Genomic DNA, 21,577 nt, shown 5'->3' with positions numbered 1-21,577 from the left:
GGTGGTGTTGAGAGGACTACTAGGGACTTCTTCATCTCAGTGCACTTCACTGCCACAGACAACTGATCTCTAATTTCCTGATATGATCATCTTGTACACTGAAGCCTGTGTCAAGAGGAAAATAATGCGACTTTTTCTGTGTAATCCACAAGTAGGCGAAAGCAGAGATGTTGAATGTGATTTTTGATCAGGCTGAGACCATCTTGATCTCAGTTACCTAAATATCGTCTTCGTGTCATAGTGATTTGATGGCAGACAGTAGGACTAGAAGGCCTAGTCAGGCCATTCCCAAAAATTCACATAATGAAGAAATAGACTGAAAGAGCTTGAATCAGCTGTATATGGTGAAAAGCACAAAATCACCATGTGAGACAGAGCTTAGTGAAGTATTTGTCCATACAGATCATATTTGCCTGTGGGAAAACACACTTTCAAGGTTAGGTCTGTGGGTTCACTGGCATAATTAAAAAAATTATTCTTGTTGTACTGTGTTAATGTTTCAGTGTACCTTCAAATCAGACAATCTAGTTCTTGTCCTTGATGGTAAATGGGGGCAGATGTTTGTGTTTATTTTCTTTCTTTGTGTCAAAGTGTTTTTTGTGCTGAAAGTAATCTGAAATAAAAGTGTATTCTTTTTATATGACTTAACCATAAATTTAACAATTTTTCTTTTTCAAAGCAGCTAGTTGTTTGTAGTATGTCATCCTAGTATTTTCGTTTGTTAAAAATTCTTTCTTCTCCCCACACAAACCTGAAAAGAAAGGAAGCAGAGGAGAAGTCTTGAAACAGATTTCAATCAAATGTTTAAAAGTAAGCTGAACTATAAAAAAAAAAAAAAAGAAGAAAGAAACATTAAGAATATTCCCATCCAAGTAAAATTATGCTTTATCTGGGACAATAAAAACTGAAAAATTAAAAGAGAAATTTAGTTTGTATGATAATGTTCCTTTAGGCTTACTTTCTTCTGTCTGCACTCTTTATCTTTTAATGCTATGTGATTCTAGCTTTTACTGTATGGTATTTTTTTTCTTTCTTTTAATGGCTAAGCAGTAAGAATGAAGGGTTGGAAATGGGCCTCATACAGAACAAAAGCACTCTCTGTTGGAAAAAACTCTGTGATTTTTGTTTCCTTCCATTGTTTTTCCAAAACAAAGCCTAAAAATGTGCATCCCATGATCAGTCATTTTAGCTTTTGCATTATTTGGGTTCAGAATTATACATAAAACATTCAGTGGTACATTAGTAGAGAGCACATCTTTCTGTCTTGATGTTGTTTTCTCTGGCCCTGCTCTGCTCAGCCAATGTAGCCAGCGAGTGCCTGGTTTGCTTACATGCTCTGTCTTCACAGCTCTTATGTCCTTAAAAGCTCTGAGGGGAGAGTCCAACCTCTGTCTGAGGTGTTAAGATTTGGTCTTGATCCTTTAAACTCTAAATATGGAGCTCTGGATAAAACCTGTAAACTGGATAAAACCTGTGAACCTGTAGATTTCTAACAATAGCTTCTTTTTTTTTTTTTTTTCTCCTCCAATTTTAGGCTTACTTTAACCTTATCCTGTCCCATGGACTTGAAGAATTTTCCTATGGATGTACAGACATGTACCATGCAGCTAGAGAGCTGTGAGTGTCTAATTGCTTTACCTAGCAAAGAACAAAATTTTACCGTAACATTCCGTGGTTAGATAGGATCTATATTGTCATATTTGTGTGGTGAGACTCAATATCCCATTTTTTCAAGGGAAATTCATGGAGGAAAAGTGCTTTAACTGTCCATCACCATACCATGTGGGTCCCCTGTCTCTGTATTGTTCCTGCTCCCTTCTCTTTACCCCTCCCATGGCATCAGTGCTGAGTCACTTTCAGGGATAACCACAGCAATGCTGTGGAGGAGAAATTAAATCTCAGGAGAGGAAGAGCAATTAGTACACAGCCAGGGATTAGCTGTATCTGATCAAGACTTGCTATGGTCTTTTGAAAAATGGAAGCAGCATACTCAATGAAGCAGAGGTCCTATAGGTACAGTTATGCTGGTAAAATAAACACGGCCACGGCATGGACTTGGGTCCATAGCACACACCCATCCATACTGCATAACTGTCAGCACACACCGTGGCACCGTTTTGACCTGTACCAAGTAACAACCAGACAAAACCAGGAGGGGCTTGGATGATGGCATATGCCAGCAATCATTCCCGATAGTCAGTAGGTACCAGGGCAGCTTGTTTTTTTTGTGGGGAGGGGAGAACAGGTTTAGCTGTAGGAGTTGCTGGCTACCACCTGTCTCTGGGGTCAGAGAGTGGCCACAGGTTGTTAAATTTACCCATAAAGATGTAGCCGTTGCAGAAAAAAAGAGAGTTCAGTGAGTTGAAGCTTCACTTTGCCCTTCGCACCTTTCAGTGGTAGGTTCACAAGTTACAAAAACTGCCATTTTCTTTTTGGTAGGGGCCCGACATTCTTCAGTCTAGAAATCCTTGTTTTGGTGGTGCCCACCAACTCCACCATCAAAGAATGGTGAAAATAAAGCAAAATTAAGCTAACTGATACATGGGCACAGAGAAATGTCATTTCAGTTGTAAACAGTTTCTCTGATGGGTCAGCAAAACTATTTTTAGTGGCAAAACAGGGCAGTATTTCAGAACATAACGGTGTTACTTGTTGCTCTTAATAGACTAATCATGCACTAATAGTAACTAGTAATGAACGGCAGTAGTGCTGTTAATCAGACAGTTTAAAAATATAACAGCCATAACATATATTGTAATATAAGACATGCTTCTCAGACATAATAATATTTGCTTTTGATATTTACCAGTCAGTTGTGATCTAATAAACTCCGATTTCTTTATTGTAGTTGGCTACACTATGAATGATCTGATATTTGAGTGGCTAAGTGATGGACCTGTTCAAGTTGCAGAGGGTTTAACCTTGCCACAGTTTATTTTGAAAGAAGACAAAGAACTTGGTTATTGCACAAAACATTACAACACTGGTGAGCATTATTCTATTTTTTTCTGTTGATTGCTCTAATTGTATCTATTGTCAATTTGTAAAGGGAAAAGATGGGTAAAATGAAAAAAAAATTTGAAATTAAAATTTGATTCAGACACACTTATCTTTAAATCTGAAAAAAAAGAAATTTTATCCATTTTATTTTTATTTATTTGAAAGATTTTGCTTCCAAATGTCCTTTAATTTCATTAAAGATATTCTAATATACATATTCTAATTCCCTAAAATCATTAGGGAGTTTAAAATCTTAAAATACTGATTAAAAATCTATTTGTTTTGATTTCCTTAAAATAAAACTTTTTAACAAACTGAATCTTTTCTTAAATATTGATTCAGCACTTTTAAAGTACTGGTTTTTCTGACCTTGATTTATTTCTCCAGCATATCAAAGTGCCAATGAGGAAAAAGAGCACGTTTTCACCAGCTTTTATGTGTGGTCTAATTTATGAAATGCAGCATTTGAAAAGAAAACGCTTTCATTGCTGATCTGAATAGTGTACAGACATGAAATGTTTGTAAATTAAATGTTTGCTTAAAACTGTAATCTTTTTCCTATATTTGCTATTTTGAAGTTTCAAAGGCTGTGTTTTCTATCTTTAGCTTTACAGAGCAAAGAGAACACTGTTAAAACTTGGATTCAGCTGCTTGGAGTTTATTTAATAGGGACAGCATTTAGAGAATGGTTTGCTGGGGACTTGCTGGGATTAGATATAATCCCTCTCATCTAAAATAGCTTTTTCATCATTTCAGTGTAAAAGCCAATCTGGTTGCATCAAATACATTTGTTTCACTCTCTGAAATAACACAATGTGAGAAGTTCTGCCTCTGCCAAAAATGCCACATTCATTTCTTATGAAAAGAAAATTATTGTTTTTAATTTTTACAAATACAGCTTCTTATTTTGGGACTCAAAGTGCCAACAAAGGAAAACTTTGTGATTCCATGGTCCAAGACTCATGGAAAGGGGGACTGCTGTGACTTCTCATCTTTTCTCACACTTAGAGGGGATAATCGAGAGTAAATTCCGATAGACAGAGCTTACCCATTTGTTATCTGGCTGATATTTCCCATCACATAACTCAGACTCTGAATAACTGAGTTCATCTGCTTTTCTATTTACTGTCAGGTAATCATTTTGCAGGGTCAAACACTGAAAGTAAGAGAGGGGGGAGAGCATGAGCAATAGCTTCCTTGTATACCCATGAAAATTCCCCACAAAAATGCCAATTAGTATCTTCCATTACATGTGGTTAAACAAAGTGGATGTCTAATTACCAAAAGTTAAAAGTGTGTGGCCTGGCCAGGGGAACTGAAAAGCAGTATCCAAGCAAAAGAAAACTTTTCCTACAGGCATCCACGTTGCTGTCTTCTCTGTAAAATGCTCCTTCAGGTTTGCTATGAAATTAAAATATGGATAAAAGTTGTATTATTCAGCTTTCTCCTCCCACCCATGCTGCAAGGTGTTCTGTCCAGGTTACATCACAAGAATCTGGAGAGCATGTGACAGTTTGGGCTACTCTAATACCATTGCTGCCACACGTGGCCACCCCACACTTTTTGAGTCCCCTTCTGTAAGGGCAGCCTGGTCAGGATCCGTCATAATCCAGGTCTCAGAGTCTGTATTCAGGATCACAGGTCAAGCTACTCATATATGAGTTTCTATCCTGCCAAAAGACATTATTCAGTTCTTCTCCCCAACTCTCTTTGCCAAAGAGCCTCCACATTGTACTTTGTGCCATCTCTTGCGCCCTGCCATTCAGCTTTCTAGGTTAGTAAGAGTATGTGTGCATCACAAAAAGGAGAAAAGAAATCTAATTTCACCTGAAAGGATGAACAAGGAACAAAGTATCTTCATACAGTTGACCAACCAACACAAAAGGCGTCCTTTGAAACCGTTAGCATGACATCTCAGGAAGGACAGACGTTTTTGTACTTGGATTAGTCTGCCTCGAGTGAGAGTCTTCACAGTACCCAAACCACAGTCAGGATAGACAGTAATTTGCAGAGCAGCACAGAGTTACTGGATTACCAGTTGATGAACTGTTGCAGCTCAGGACTCTGCTTTCCCCTCCGCACGACTAGCTCCTCTGTCAGGCAATCCTAAACTTCTGTCCTCCCCTACCCCTGTGGGGCAGCTATTTGTTGTTTGAAGAATCACTCACCTCCCACAAGAGATAGTTGTGGGCTTCCTGGAGTTAGATTTTTGGCAAAATTCAAAGTAGGCTTTGAGTTGATTCTGTGATGAGTAGTAATCCGCAGCCATAGGCAAATGACATGACCAGAATGAGGAGTGTGTTACACCATAGGACCGTAAGACTAATTGCTTACAATTTGTCTGCTTAAGTACATTTGGTTAATCTCATGTCATTAAAAGAGCAAAATGCTGTTCCCTTTTAACACTAAACATTATATTTGACTAAAGTAAAATCTTATTAAATTTTGAGCAAAGAAATATTACATTATATTTTCCAGAGGTGAAACAACTGTGTTAATATTAGTTTTCTTGGTTAATGTGAAGAATTGGGCACAGCTTGCTTCAGGGATCCTATGTGTTCCCCAAGCTAGCGTGCAACAAATGGCCAACTCGCATTTTTGTATCAGGAACTGCTTATAGAATTAGGTTAGAAAACAGGCAACACATCTAATTATGTTAGAAAACAAGATAAAAATGTGCAAAAAACATTTATGAAAGTAATTTTGTGTTCTAGGAAAGTTTACATGCATTGAAGTCAAGTTTCATTTGGAGCGTCAGATGGGATACTATTTAATCCAGATGTACATTCCTAGCCTGCTGATTGTCATTTTATCCTGGGTTTCTTTCTGGATCAACATGGATGCTGCTCCAGCTAGAGTTGCATTGGGTATCACTACAGTTTTGACAATGACCACGCAAAGTTCAGGATCAAGAGCTTCCCTTCCAAAAGTAAGGAAATAATTTTGTACCACCTACTTGTTATGAAAAAGAAATATTTGTTCTAATTTTGAAGTTTATGAAAGATCTGTGTAAATATGTGTCTGATAAGGATGCAGGAGAAAGTCATAGCAGTGTGGTGTTAAACTGCTGCAAAGCCCTTTCATCTGGACTAAGGCAGGTTTCGGCTGGTTTGTGGGATGGCTGGAGGGTTCAAAGGCATGGATTTTTAACAAGTTTTTACTAGTTTTGACACTCAGTTTTCAGCACTTAAAAGTCGTTTTTTTCTGAAGTATTTAGGTACCTCATTGTCATGAAAATTGGACATTCTGTCTGACTGGGGACTTCATAAACTCTGTTATTGATCTTTTCTGGACTGTTGGACTCTCAAATATGTTGATGTTTCTATATATGGTACTTAGTCCAATGAATGCATAAATATAAATATGTGTATATAAAATACATACATATATGTGTATATATATATATATATAAAAAACTTGTATACACCTAGAAGGTTTCTCTGGAGAACCTTTTCAGTAAGGACTGCCGATGTCTTTGCTTTGTGGCAGAATTTGTCATCTGCAGACGTGTCGTCTGCGATCTCCATCCTGTCTGTGCACAAAAATATCCTCTCACTCAAATTTTGTGGTCTTTTTAATCCAGGCCAGATGCTGCAGATGGGTTTACAGATTATATACTGGATTCTTTGTTTAGTCAGGCTGACAGCTCTTTTCAGCATGTGCACAACCTGAATGCTTCTGCTGATAATATTCTCAGCAGAATTTCATGTGCACGCTCAGACTTTGTACGATTTTCTGGAAGAGAGCTCAGAGGTAGATCAGTTTACAATAGTCTAAGGAGTCAGGAATTATACTCCCTGAAGAACAGAGCAGCAGTTCAGCATCACAGGGACCAGGATCATAAAACCGCTCTAGCAGCAATGAAAGCACAAATTTTGACTGTTTTATAGATCACGATCTATTCCAAAAAGCATGTTGTATTTTTGTTCTACATTATCCTCAGTATCATAGTCTCATTCCAAATACTGTAATTTGCTCAAATGCAGCATATATAGGGCAACTTCAAAAACTGCACAGATTGTGTTACTCTTCTGTTGGTGATGAGAAACTATCACTTAAAAATCTGATGACTACAACAGTTGGTTCAGCTTCACTTGTTCACTTGGAGATATGTATAATTTTCCATGCAAACTGACAGCCTTTCATATATTAATTCAGAATTTCAAATAGATAATTCCTTAAACATTTGTTCAGACAACTCAGACAATATTACCAAGTGAGCACTCTGAAAAGAAAGTCAACAAAGAGATAATCTTGGCAAGGAGCATACAGACTCTGTAGATACCAAGTTTGGAATCACCAAAGACTGTGTCTAGATGGTACAACACGATTCCATGCTGATATATTCCAAGTTTCTTCCAAATTAACTGGCTAGAGAATTAGAGATGATACAATCACTGTAGTGGAGATTTCCACCCACACTTCCAGCTGGGCAAACATACCCTGCCAAGAAGCTCTGCACTGTTAGCATGCCCAAAATGCTAACACTTTAGAAAGACTTTTTGTCATATACTTTTGCTCCAGTTGAAATGTTTCTCCTTTTTGTATTCTGACTTGTTTGATTAGAAAAGTAATTGCTGGATAATTTTCTGGGCCTCTGCTGAGTCGAAGAAATGGGAAGATCCAGAATATGTTGACTGTGGCTATTTGATTATTGGAGAGGTTTCTCTCCAGCCTCAGGATTAAATAGATTTATCTCAGCAGCTGCCAGAGGATAGGTATGCTCTGGCACTACTCTGTCTTCTCTTGGTGCTTTCTGTTGTGTTCCTTTGCCATAAGATAGGCAATAAGGAAAAATACCTCACCAGAGAGCCCAGCACACATTTCAATCTGGCTACACCCGGTGGTTTCAATTCCACTGTGTAATTAGCTGAGCTGTACTTTATAGCTTTGGTGTTGATATAAGTGAGTTAATCCTCGGGGGGGCTTTTGAAAGTGTACCAATTGACTTAAAAATGTGATTCTAAGTAAATGCTAGTATACATGCTAGCTGGTTCCCACACTGGATTACTCAAGTACCCAAAGAAACACGGGATTGACCAAAACCAAAGTGTTTCAAAACAGGCTTTGTATGCAAGTGTAGCTGTATAGCCATGTACAGCCACACAGGTCTCATACCACCAGTATCTGATTTCTTACACAAAGAAGGAAGCTTTTCTTGCTGTTGCTGTTGCAGGTGCCTAGCTATTTTAAAACCTGCTTTTTAAGTTAATACTAAAATTATAGTTCTTAATAAAATTTGTCCAGCTGAAATGTATTTAGACATAAAAATGTGAAACAAATTGAACCAAATCAATGTTAAATCTGAAGTCCCAAAATGTCTCTTTAAAAGCAATGTTTTTCTAAGTCCTGTCTACATATTGCCAAGACACAGGAAGTTAGGTTGTCAATAAAACATCCATTTAAAAATTGCTCCAAGCATGAATATGTAAGAGAATAAGAAATGAGAATAAGAAATGACAGGAGGGTTATTTTTGCAAGAGTACTGAAAAAACAGATGCAACTTTGCTTTGTGAAAGCAACGGAGATTTTAATAAGAGTCATATTTTTTTCACTCATTTGTGTCCTATTCTTATTTACACACATATATACAACTTAATATTACCTTTAATTCACCCACTGTTTCATGCCAAGAGTTTCTTCTCTATTTTAGTAGAGCTTCACCACAAAAACCCAAAAGAGAATGAAAACTCACCAACTTTAAAAGGAACAATTCCTTTACCAAAGAAATTATTAGGCAAAGAAGTATTGGGATTAAAAGATTCCTGGTTAGGTCTTTTTTGTCAGTTTCCAAGTTACTACCTAAATGATGAAAGTAGTACCGTTTGCAGTAATTCACTACGTATTGTTCTCAGTCCTGGTATAAGATTACAGGACAGAGTTCTCTTTGCTTAAAACTGTTCTTTTCCATATTAATAACTAATATTCATTTTGATACACAGATTTCATAATGGTAGGTCATGGCAACATAGACATTAGGCATTCAGTTATTGAAAATTAAACATAAGATTGAGAGTGCTGAAAAGAAAATAAAATGAAAGGAAAAGAAATGAGGGAATGAAATTAATTGCAGCTGAGGCTTGTATTTGCTGCACATAACAGAAGCATCTAGAAAGCCTCTTCCAAATGAAATATAGTTATATTTCTCTGGTAGTTTTGTAGTATTTCTGTGGAATTACTGTCTTTGGATAATATCTCTGGCTAACAATATTCAGTCAAATTCCAGTATCAGCAACATAGTGATAAAAAAATCAACATGTATTTTTTTCCTTATTCTTCTACAGAGTTGATTTTTTTTTGTTAAAAAAGGTAAGAAAAATCCATGAGAGAGTTTACATCGCAGCAAAGCTACTGTTCTGGGAAGAGAGACCTGCAGTGCCTGTTTCAGAAAGCAGGAAGATTCTTTTCCTCCACAGTTTTAGCATGAGCTGAGCAATACCATGTACTGCTTCCTTCATGGACATGAAATAACGATTTTCTGTATAGGGAGCATCTGCAGAGAAATACTCATCATACTGTCAACCTCTTTTATAGTGCTGAAATTATTTTGTGTTTGTTACAGAAGTCTAGGGGAGGGTCTTGTGACCAGACTTACCCTTACTGGCTGTGTTAGGGGGTAGTAAGGAAGTCATCCAGAAAGCTGGGGTTGAACACCCTCTCTCCAGCTTGGCTAATCCATTGCTGGGATGCCCAGGAATGGTGATCCAAAACAACAGGGTTCCTATGATCAGTTCCCCTTCCCACGTGTTCATGTGTGTGAGCCTTACATCTGATACTCTGCCCGGATTCCTCTGGTTGTGTCATTGTTTTCCACTTATCTAGGTAAATATTTGGGCACCCAGCTACACCAGTAGCTCTTGCTGATCGGCCAGCTGAGCAGAATTCTTGGTTGCCAGCTGGGTGATCAGTGTGACCACACATCTACAGCGAAACCCTCAGGAAACTCTGAGCTTTCTATGTGCATCCTGTGCACAAACCTGAGAGCTCCTTTGCACCTGGGGTTTGCTGGACTTTCCCTATGCAGAGAAAGTCTATGGCACACAAATCAGGAATCTGATGTATCCTACTGTACCTCCATACAACACTCAGCACTTGCCTAGATCCAACACCTTCTGGAAGTATCAGACACACAGCACAAAAATGGTGGTATATATTCATCAAAACACGGACTTAAGAACATCTGGTCATTATAAAGGGTACAGAAACATAGAATATGCCTTGACATATTTTATAGTCTCAGCTGTGTATAAGCTTGGGGAATAAAGGCGAGGTTATCAAGGTACAATAGTGCAGAATTGTTGGGAAGTGTTAGAAAAGAGTTATTTTCTTCAGAGCATTGAATGACTATTCTCTTGCTATTCTGCTTATTTTTAAACAACTTCCCTTTTGTTGAATCAACAGAATCAAAAGTTTTAAAGCATTTTCAAAAGAGGGATTTGAAAGAATAATGAGCTCTCTGCTGTGCTAGTAATTGGGTGTTTTTCAGATTGCTTTCTTCTTAAAACACTTATATGAACCAAACCTTAGCAACAACAGTCCAAGATAATGAATTGCTTTTAATGCCATAAAGCAAAACATTTGAGGAAACTTTAAGTCAAATCAGTGATAGCCACTGTATTTTACACAGTTGCATAGAACTCATATTGTGTTACTTTAATGCTCAGTGCTTAATGAATACATGTTTCTTCCCCAGGGAGCAATCTGTGCAGAAAGAAAGTCTCATTCAAAGCTCATTGAAACCTCTGGGAGTCCTTCCATTCACTTCATTTTGCTTTGGATCACTAAATGCATTACCCAATGCAATAAAAGCATTATATTCTAATAGGTGCAGAGACCTGTAAAACCAAAGTCAATGAAGTCTACCCGCTTTGGCAGTAAATGACTGCTTTTATGTGTTCTCCACTATCCCAAACATTTTTGGAAACTTTTCAAGATTCTAGGGCTTTTAGCAGACCAGTCTGAGAAAGTAACCTCTCCTTTTTTGAATGCCAGAACTTTTCAAGTAAAGAAGCTCCTAGCATACAGCACATTTTTTATTTTGAATTACGGTTAAAATAATTTCATAATGACAGTTAAAAAAAAGGAAGACGTGAGGAGAAATAGCAATAAAGAAAAATGAATAGATGCATAGATGCTGTGATAAGACATGATATTAGTCTGTGTTCGCATAGGAAGCAGGGCACCTAAGGTGATAGTTTACTCTTTGATGTAAATACACAGAGGCGACACATTTTGGTGCAGCATTATGGTAAAAAAACCACAATAATAAAGTAACTTGGAATAGAAGAAGTTTTTTGACAAATTACTTTTACTCTAGTCTCAGCATCTGAAGAGGAAATACAGGAGTAATTCAGCGATCATGAGATAAGTTAACTGGCACTTGGCTTATGTGGGTGTCTGAGGACTTCATACACTCCTTAAATAATTAAGCCAACCCTGCTTTTATTAGATGTTTACAAATTCCTGTTGGAGACCTGATGGTCCTAAAACATTACCTTGATATTTAATATGACTGGGCTATGTCACATATTTATGTATTCTGATAGGAGAACTGCAAACAAATTTCCACTTTTAAAAAACTTATTCAGGGTCCTTGCATGGATTTAATAAGAAACATCCTAGTGTTTGTCAGTTTTCTTGACCATAATAAAAGTGGGTATGCTATCCAAACTCTTGGGAAGTCAGGCTGCGCTGTCAGGTAACCACAAGGATCTACCCTTCTGTCATATGCCTAATGGGAAATATTTTAGCACTTGTTTGTTGTGTTAATTTCCAATGTTCTTATATAACTTTCTTTTCCCTCCCCATTATAATACAAATTTTATATGATATAAAAAGAATAACATATTTTCTTTTTTTTTTTTTTACTTATGTTAAGAGAATCATGAAACCTGCTTTAGTGCTTTTTTGAGCTTGGCAAAGCTTGGTACAACTAAATCTTGTATTCAGACGATGTTTTCAGTGTCTATTGTTATATTCCATTCAGTGTCTGAATCTGTTCTACACTACATAACAAAGGAAACCACATAGACTGAACCTATTTTTCAACAAAAAAAAATGTTCCAATATACAACAAGGGTCATAAGCAAGTGAGCATGTCTTTGCTTGCTGAGACTTATTGAAGCAATTATTTGAGTTCAAACTGGTTTTGACTAAATATAGAGTTCTGTGTGTATAATAAGAAGTCCTACAAAATACTATAAAATAGAATCATAGAATCATAGAATCATCTAGGTTGGAAGGGACCTTCAAGATCATCTAGTCCAACCATCAACCTAACTCTGACAAAAAAAACCATCACTAAACCATGTCCCTCAGCACCAAGTCAACTCGTCTTTTGAACACCTTCAGGAGCTCCCTTAGCCTTTCCTCATAAGAGTTGCTCTCCAGACCCCTCACCAGCTTCGTTGCCCTTCTCTGGACCCGCTCCAGCACCTCAATGTCTTTTTTGTGGTAAGGGGCCGATAAATTCTTGTCAAGTTGTTTATAAAAACCTGATAGTAATTTATAGTTCATAAAAGGTGTTTTCTGATTCTGCTCTACAGCTTTTTCATATTCTATTTCTTTATTCTTACTTCTTCCCCCTTTACTTATATTTTCCCATTAATGGTTTTGAGGCAAAATGTTAATGTGTTTGTGCTTGAGGGCAAGAGAGTGTTTTAACTGCAGTGGAAGATGTGGTATGATGACACATGATGTATCAGAGAGAACTTTCTAGCCCCTTCAAGTATCAATAGCACTGTGGCCACATTAATACCAGCTTGAAAATACATGCTTGGCCGCAATGAAAAGAGTGTGTGGTGCCCAGAAACTTCTCTGCTGCTTCCACCTACATCAGCTGGTTTTGTAAAAGACACTTTCCCTTCTTGTAAATCTTGGTCCTTTGAGATCTAGGTAGATACTTACACAGCTAACCTATGCAGTTACAACATCACTGGGAGCAGTATCTCAATTAAAGCAATGTTGGATGAGCTTTAGCACAGTTATATATGCTGTGATCATGCATCCATTATAGGAAGAAATTTTTTTCTTCCATTCCACAACCATTTCCATTTCTGTAAAATCAAAGATTTGGGCCTGCTGTGTGGGTAAGAAGACAAAAAACAGCAGGATCCATCCTTCTTGTGAGAAATGCAGGAGGAAGAAAGATGTAGGTGGTAAAGAAACTACTTAAATCTGTTGCTAGAAAATCACCATATTATCCTTTTTAGCTTGGCCACAGAGATGAGGTGTCCTGGTCAATCATTGGGTCTTAAAGTGGTTATGTAGTGAAATTCTTGCTGCCATTCATTCTGTGCAAAGCTGACTGACAAGATAGTGACTGGATAAAAACTAATATAGTTGGGTTTATAACAAGCTCTACTCTATGAAAGTAAAACAGCCACTGAGTAAATCAGTCACTTTTTCCACTCTACTAATCTAAACTTTAAAGTTTGGTTTTCTGTAAAGTGAAGACAGTGGTATTTACTGTACTACAAAAACAGTAGTTGCTGCCATGCGTGACAGCTAAAAATATGCAATAAGATGTGTCTGAATACCTCTGGGATGTAGTTTGAGTACTCCTGGCACTTCCTCAGCAGGTTTTATAATGCAGTCATCTGGGAGGGCTGGCATTCAGCAGAGCCTATTTCAAGCATCAGAGCAGAGTTGAAGTTATTGTGCACACCAGTCTGCCGGTTGTTTCATAACCCTGGCACGGCACTGGGGCTCTCCAACTTCATTGTCGCACCCTCCAGGACCTTCTGGCAGCTTTTAGCGGCTCTCTGAGGAACACTCCGTGCTGCTCTTTCACACACATACGCACTGCAAGCCCACTCTGAAGCAACGACGTAGGCTGTTGTGGCTCATTCATTTCAAGCGATTGCAAGCCTTGACTCTATTAGATCATCTAGGAGTATTACTTATGAATATCCTCTGTTAATATTTCATTTGAAATAATGTTGATGGGACCCCCTGGAGTCTGGGAAAAACACTGTCATTTGCAGTGTACCTTAAGGCTACTGCCTCCCAGTCTGAACATCAGTGCACATTGCATGTGGCTGTTAAGGCAGCTGGGCCGTTGACATCTTACTCCCCCAAAGTTGTCTTCTGGTTATAGTGCAACCGTATTAACTCCATTGCTTGAATGACAAGGTTTTTTTTTTCCCTTTGGAAGCATTTCTGTGGAAAAAATAAAATTGTTGATATCGATGCCTAGATGTATTAACCTCTTCCTCTCTCCCCACCTACCCCCTAAGAAGACAGAGAGAGGCAACTTACTTTTCTTCATGGATGTGTCAGCAAACTTCTGCAAGAGGAGGAACTAAATGACTCAGTGTCTTGTTTTTAAGTACAATATCTGTGATTTGACTTGACTATGACTTTAATTTGCCAGTAGTGGGGCACACTATTCTTTGTTCTAGTAACATCAGCTTTGGAAATGAATCAATTCTAAACAAGGCATTAGCAAGAAAAGAAGTTAAATTGTTTTTAAGACATGGAAATATTGTCATGAACTCTAGAATGCATCATTATTTACAAAATCTTAGGAGTAAGGTTTTAAACCCTGAATAAGCAGTCTCTTTTCCTCATTTTTTCTTCCTAGAAGCTTGGAGTTAATTGAGATATCTTGCCTCAAAGAGAAGGCAGCGTCAGAGAAAGAGCTTTGATCCTCAGTAGGTTGCATCTGGTGTTAGGCCTCCCTGCCTGTGAGAAATAGACATAGCCTGCTCTTCCTCCTTATTCTATCAAAGGTTAAGGCTCTGGAGAATTGCGCCTGAACTCTCAGTATGTCTGGAGGGAGACTTAGGTGACTAGATCCCAGCAGAAAATATAAGTTACAAAAAAGGAAGGACACATAACAAGTGTTCCTCAGAACATGTTTTCATAGAAAAGATAGTACAGGTTATGTTAGAAATAATTATCAGTAATGACAAGATTATAATGAGATCATATCAATATCTGTCACATACAGACATACAGGAGAAACTAGTTCTATTAGAAGATGGTCTACTGAGAAACTAAAAGTAATTTACATGATTTCACTGATATAAATGATTGCATTTTTTCTCTTTTCTGCAAAAGCGTATTTTCCTTGTGTGCATAATGTCAATCATCTACTAAAATATGATGAACAGTGTTGCTTTATAGGGCATGATCAACTTAAAGACACATCTTAATTTTCCAGGGAACCATGTAGGTGGTCACAAACAGCAATGAGAGCACCACTTCCCTGAACTGCACCACTTTAGGCTTGAGTGTGCTCTCTTCGTCAAAAACTGACTTAAAACCAGTTTAAATTTGCATGGAACTGACAAAGAAAAAAGGAAAAGTTAAGAAAGTGAAGCAGCCCAAATGTCAGGATTATAATAAAAACTGTTACAGTCAGACAGTGTGTTCCGTTGCTTTTTCTTGTTCAAACAATCAAACTACTAGCTTGCTTTTTTAAGGAAGCCGTAGTTGTCTGACAGGATCTATTTTATGAGTTTGTTTGCTGCATTTTTCTGTCTCCTGAACCTTCTAGCAGAAGCAGAATCTGCTCAGAATGAAAGCAAAATCCTGTCACTGGGAATGACTTGAATTAGAGCATTCAGATGCTTAGGCTTTACTGCTCCTGTTACTTCTTACTAGGGCTCCCCAAAGTCAAGGATGACAGGGTTATGCCCCGAAGATAACAGTGCAGAACAACTCAGTTGTGTATATATCTATCCCTGGATATGACAACAAAAATAACCTTGCTTTTATATATCTCAAAATGGCTAAAATACTGCTCTAAGAAGTAATGTAGTCTTTTTTTAGGTCTTGCTTTCTCTATCTGTACCATCTAGTGAGTGGCAAGAATAAGACATAATTATTTTCTTAACTGATTAATTATTCTCTCTGAAGTTGGTTCATTTGTCATTCCTTAGCAGTGGTGTAGAGTTGATTTTAACTGGTTAGTGTTGTCTTTTTGGTAAATAAGAAATTAGAACTTTTTTTTTTTTTTAACAATTTTCCAATGTTCTGTTAGAATGGGGATAAACACTGCATTGCGCAAACTAGAAGTGCTATGTGCTAACCACACCACTGCATATAGAGGTGACATCTTTTTCTACATTGACTGGAACAGGGGATAGACATTTTGCAACTAGTGAAAAAGGTGTATAGTACACATGCTTCCAGGCAACACTTGTAGCTTGGCAAATGATTTCATGGTGAATTGTTTAAAGGTAAAACTCTCTTGATAAGTGCAGCTATAAGAGTTGATTAGCTTCTTGCATTAATGAGGTTTCAGTAAAAGCTTTTCCCAAATTGAAAGGCATATCTAATTAAAAGACTGTAAATTGCCTGAATATGGGCACTGCACTCCATGACAGTTCATCTGGCCAGTTTCATTCATGATTTCCATGATTAGGCTGACTTCCTTCAGATGTACTTCCCTCTAAGTTAAGGAAAGGCAGCCTCAATAACAGCTGTTGACCACAACAGTGTTCAAAAGCATCTTGCCCAGCTCCTCTGTCTGCCATCTGTGAAACGGATTTTTAAAATAAATCCTTCTCAAACCATTGTCCTCATTATGATTTTTTTGTTTGTAATTCATACCCTTTTGAGATGATCTTCTGAAAGACAACAGAAAATCACCCTGAAGAGAGAATGAAAATGAATTTTCAGCTATAATATTTTCAGCTAAGACTAAATTCTACTATTTTCATCTAAAATCAAATACATAGTTCTTCCTAACTCCTCTTTGTCTGTGTAGTACACATTGTATTAGATCTGTGCTCCAGCAGTGATATACATTTTAGATGGGGTCAGTCATTTTCTGTTTTTTGCAAAAAAAAAAAAAAAATCTCTCTCTTTAAGCTATGCAAAGGGTACTTTTGAATAATGTTCTCATTCATTGGAAATTTTTCCCACACCATTGCTATTGACTTCCAGTCACAGCTGTCTGATTTCTCCAAGACATCTTTTTTTGTTTTTCAATCTGTCGTGTTACTTTGAAATCAAAAGTTAATCAATCTAAAAATATCTGAAAAGTTTGACATGAAAATGGAAATGGTTCAAATGACATGATTTTGAAAAACTGAATTTGTGATTTTTGACTTTTTTTACATTTTCTATTTTATTATAATTTAGAAGACATTTCTGAAATGTCAAAAATCCCCAGGGAAAGGAAAAACCACATCCCACTCAGACCTAACATTTACTGAGAAACTGATAGGCACTTTTCAACTTTAAAAAATGTTAAGCAGAGAAAAAATACTCTAATTAAAACCTTACTACAATCACAATATCAAGCTTGGGCACCGAAACACTCTGAGAAGAAGAGAATAAATCAAACTGCATAATAGTGAGCTCCAGCGTGCTAGTTGTTGTCAGCATATGAAGCCTCATGTCATCGGAGCACAGTTTAATCAGTTCTTTCTGTTCTGATGTGGCTTAGTGACTTCTAGAAATCATAGGCCTTCTTTCTTTTTCCAAGTCCGTAAGGGACAATGCGGCCTTCCAGGATAACACTGTCTTTTTTTGCATCCAAATGCTGTTACAGTTGTGTTCTATAAGTACTCTATGCTTGGCTCAAGCATGGCTTAGAAGTGTGCAGTCTTATCTTGAACATGAAGTTTGGAAGTTTATTTCACTCACAAGCCATGCACAGTCTTAAAAGGAAATGTTTTTTAGAAACTGAGGATTCTCTGGCTTTACCCTCCAGCTGGTGTTCCTTGCTAGCCTTTTCTTATGCCAGTGTCTTTTCTCATTCAAGAAAACCTATGATGTCATCGAGCTACCTTTTGATCTCTTTTCTTGGTAAACTAAACAGAGTGAGCTTCTTCAAACCCATATCATTCTGTGATTCTGTGATTCTTTTGTCTCTCACTTTTACAATGTCTTCTTCACACTTCAATCTTGTATCTTCCTCACTGTGCCAATATCATGTTTTTAAATATAGCAACCACAACTATGCTGCCGTGGGAACTATTAATACAGCTTTCTTCCTTCTCCACCTCCTCTGTTCTGTTTATAGACTCAGTAGTTATACTCACCTTTTCCCCACAGCTTTGCACAGCCGATGCTCAGTCAGTCCCTTTCAGTACCACCCGCAGCGCGCAGTGTAGCCACTCCGCCTACAGATGTGGCTCCTACCTTCAGTCCAGCCCTGTGACCTGGTGCCGGGCTCTTTTAACAAACATTTGGTTTGGAAATGCCCAGTAATCCTAATTATACTTTATTATATACCTTATTATATCATTGTTTATCATCCTACCATTCTTCATTTCTTCTGATATTTTTCTTCATTTTTCCAGGACTTTTTAGTTTGGTTTTTTGGGGTTTTTTTTGTTTTGGTTTTTTTTTTTTTTTTTCAATAGTAATGGCTATTTCTGCTTCTCCTGTAATGCCATTAAGGGTATTTAAAAAACAAATTTGTCCAGTTTGCTGGTTATGGAATTGCAGTTATTAAAATCTTTAACTCTTGCATAGTTGTAACATACTGACTGCTAGTAAATAACAAAAGATTTGTGACAGTCTGTGCTTATGCCGTGTAAAATAGGACAAAGTTACTGCTTTCTGAAAACACAGCTGATTGTAAATTGTTAATTCTCAGTGGGAGGAAACTTACAGGGAAAGCTGTTGTTAAAGACACATCAGAGTGTAAATGACAGAAAGAAGGATTCTGAAAGTTTCTGCATCTTTTCTTACCATTCACAGAATAAGAAGGTATACTGAGAACTAAATTGAAATAAAAAGGTAAAAACTAGATTACATTGAGTAGTAACTTGCAAGCAATATTGAACAGTGTCATGAAAAATGGCAGCTTATGTCCATTTAGACAATTAAATAGCGATAGAGTCTCAGGCAGCTGGGAGAGGCATGACTGCGCGACAGCAGTTCCAGGTCTGCCAGCTGGACGTGCAGTTGACAGTTTGGGTGCATGGGTGAGGAGAAGTAAGAATTGATAAGTCAATTCTGTGCAGCATTAAATAGGAACCATGTGGGTTAAGACGAAACACATAAAAGAGAAGTTTCTGAGTTTCATTAATTGTGAGACAAGAGTTACAGTGATAACATTAGCCTGAGAGGAGAAAAAGCTCTTCATAAACAAAGCTGGATAGGCAAACATTTCTAGTATCAATTAAACCGAATAAAGACAATGTTAAAAATAGTAAAAATTAAAAAATGTAGACTTGCTTTTGGATTTGAGGGACTGTAATAATGTAAAGAGCTAGTTTTCCACCTAAGCAAGACAAAAAATACACAGGAAAAAGAGAAAAAATTGCTTGACATATGGGGGGAGAGGGAAGAGAGAGGAGGAAATGAATAACAAGACCCTTAATAGTTGTCACTTAAAACCAACTAGTGATGTACATGCACTGAAAATATTCATATGTAGCTGTATGTGAAGAATATGAATAGGGGAATATTTTTCAGCTGTGGTTTGTAATAACAGACTGAGGAAAGAGTAAAATAGCCCATAATGGAAAGAAATTGTGTCCCATTTGCATTTGCGTTTCTAAATTTTTTCAGAGAAAGCCAGAGCAATTTTTTCCATTTAGACTAATGATGGTTCCTTTATTATATGCATCTGTATTTCACAATCAATTTTAAATCAGAAAGTAAATACTGGACTTGTAGACCTGCAGTGAGATCCAACTGCCAAAACTGAGGTGGCTGAAAGTTGTTTTAGACTGCCTTTTTAGTCAACAGAGAGGAGGCACCTCCACTGCCAAATTCTTCTGATGCTCAGACAGGTACACAAGGTAGGTCAGATGAACTGCTTGTTTCAAGTGCCAACAAGGGGTGCCAGGGTGACCAGGCTGAAAGTCAGATGTCTGAAGTCGGGTGAGGTAAATCCAATCCCAAGCACTCAATGTGAAAAGTAGTAAACTGTGTATCATGAAGCAGAAATATTCAAAATATTAAATATTTTGAAGAAATTATTTGAATAATTATTTGAATTAAATATATTATTTCCAGACAAGTGGCTATATAAGAATCTTCTTACCTACATCTACTATTTGTGTGTGATTAAGGTCAAACCTGTCTTATTTAGGAAAAGCAATGAATTTTTCCCTCCTCATTCTCTTTCATGTGTAGTGCAGCATGGATTAGAACGAATGAATTGTGGATGAGGTGGTATCCAAACCCTTGTTTTGTTACAGGTCTGTTACACATCTGTTAGTATTTAAGACAGATGTGTTACAGGAGATCCTGTATAGAGCCAGTGAGGCTGCCCACAGGGCATAATTCAGTGTCCAGTACCACTTTTATTGGCAAAGAACTGCCTGATCACAAGGACTCAGTTTGACCCCTGGAGCTGTAAATTAGGAAAGAAAATTGAATACATACAAAGCAGAAATAATTGAAACAGTAGATATGTAACTTCACAGTGGATTAAAAAAAATCAATTCTCAGCATAAACTAGCACATGGCTTTGTGAATTCTAGGAGGAAATCAGAGAAAAGGGCTTATATTAGTTAGCCATTTCTTCAATGCAAGCATTTCCAGATAAAAATGATTTAAGTATTACAAGAATGGATTGTCATCAACTAATCTTAAATCCTCCTGCATATAAAATTGTTACATTGCATACTGACTGGAAGCAGCAATGGTTTTCTTACATCGTTTTGAGTGGCATTTTTCCAGTTATGCATAGGTCTGACATCCATAGAGCATTTGTATAATGCTCCTTACTCTATGAGAGCTCTGAGTTGCATGTCTTCACGTAGGGGATTTTCAGGCCTTTCTGGATGTCATTATGGTTCTGCTTGTTTGAAGGAGGGAGAGGCAAAGGCAAGGTATACACCAGTCTCCAACTTAGGAAGTATTTCTCCCGCTGTGCAGAAGGCCAGTACTAGAATCTAGTATATAATGTCAGAGCTTCTTACTCACTGGAGTCATATTTTATTTGCTATTGCTTTGTGTAAATGCATTTAGAATTCAGTGAGTGAATAAGGTTACAAGTGTGTCTCAGAATCTAATATAAAGTATTTAATTGAGTCCTTTGCTTTAGTGTGCCCAACAGGCTACGTGGGGAGATTATAAAACCTTACAGAAAATAAAAAGCTGAGCTTTTCTGGATAAATTCTTAGTGTTATCAGATCTGTGGATCTCTCATATGCACAGAACAAGCACACACCATACAACTGAGATCTGCTTTTCAGAGAGGAGGCTAAATCTTCAGTTCCTTTAAACTGAAACAACTCCTCTGGCTCATTTACCAACTGGAGACCTCGTTTGAGTACGTTTATTTTTTAATGGAAGAATTATCTTTTAAATTACACAACATTCTATAGATAAATATCTTCTTTTAATGGAAAATCTAGGGATTTTTTTCTTCAGATGATCCAAAATAAAAACACCCAAGAAAAGCTTGAAGTGTTTCCATCTGGATACACTATTGCAATGGCTTCAGGAAAGTTGGGAATCACTTGTGTCATAGTCCCCTTTCCTCTGAGTCCTTCCCTGACATTTCACATGCTTTATTGCCTTCTGTAATGCACTACCAGCACCGTCCAAGAGAATGTATCACAGGACATGTAGTCTGAGCTGAAAGAAAATCCCATAGAGATCCCAGGAGAACAAAGAGCTAAATCATACCCCAGCAAATATGTGGTAGCCCTTC

At 37.4% G+C, this 21,577-nt stretch overlaps 1 protein-coding gene across 2 annotated transcripts in view; it reads left to right on the top strand.

The window, feature by feature from the left end:
• Positions 1-21,577, top strand: part of GLRA2 (glycine receptor alpha 2) — a 131,825-nt gene that overhangs the window by 41,598 nt on the left and 68,650 nt on the right. For both annotated transcript variants that reach the window (XM_074168785.1, XM_074168795.1), the window contains exons 5-7: positions 1,535-1,617; positions 2,849-2,986; positions 5,715-5,929. In XM_074168785.1, coding sequence (XP_074024886.1) covers positions 1,535-1,617; positions 2,849-2,986; positions 5,715-5,929 — 436 coding nt within the window. The remainder of the gene's footprint in view (positions 1-1,534; positions 1,618-2,848; positions 2,987-5,714; positions 5,930-21,577) is intronic.

This window comes from Numenius arquata, chromosome 1 (genome assembly GCF_964106895.1).
Source record: "Numenius arquata chromosome 1, bNumArq3.hap1.1, whole genome shotgun sequence".
NCBI lineage: Eukaryota > Metazoa > Chordata > Aves > Charadriiformes > Scolopacidae > Numenius > Numenius arquata.
Note: the sequence above shows the minus strand (reverse complement) of the source record. Positions and strands in the feature narration are given on the sequence as shown.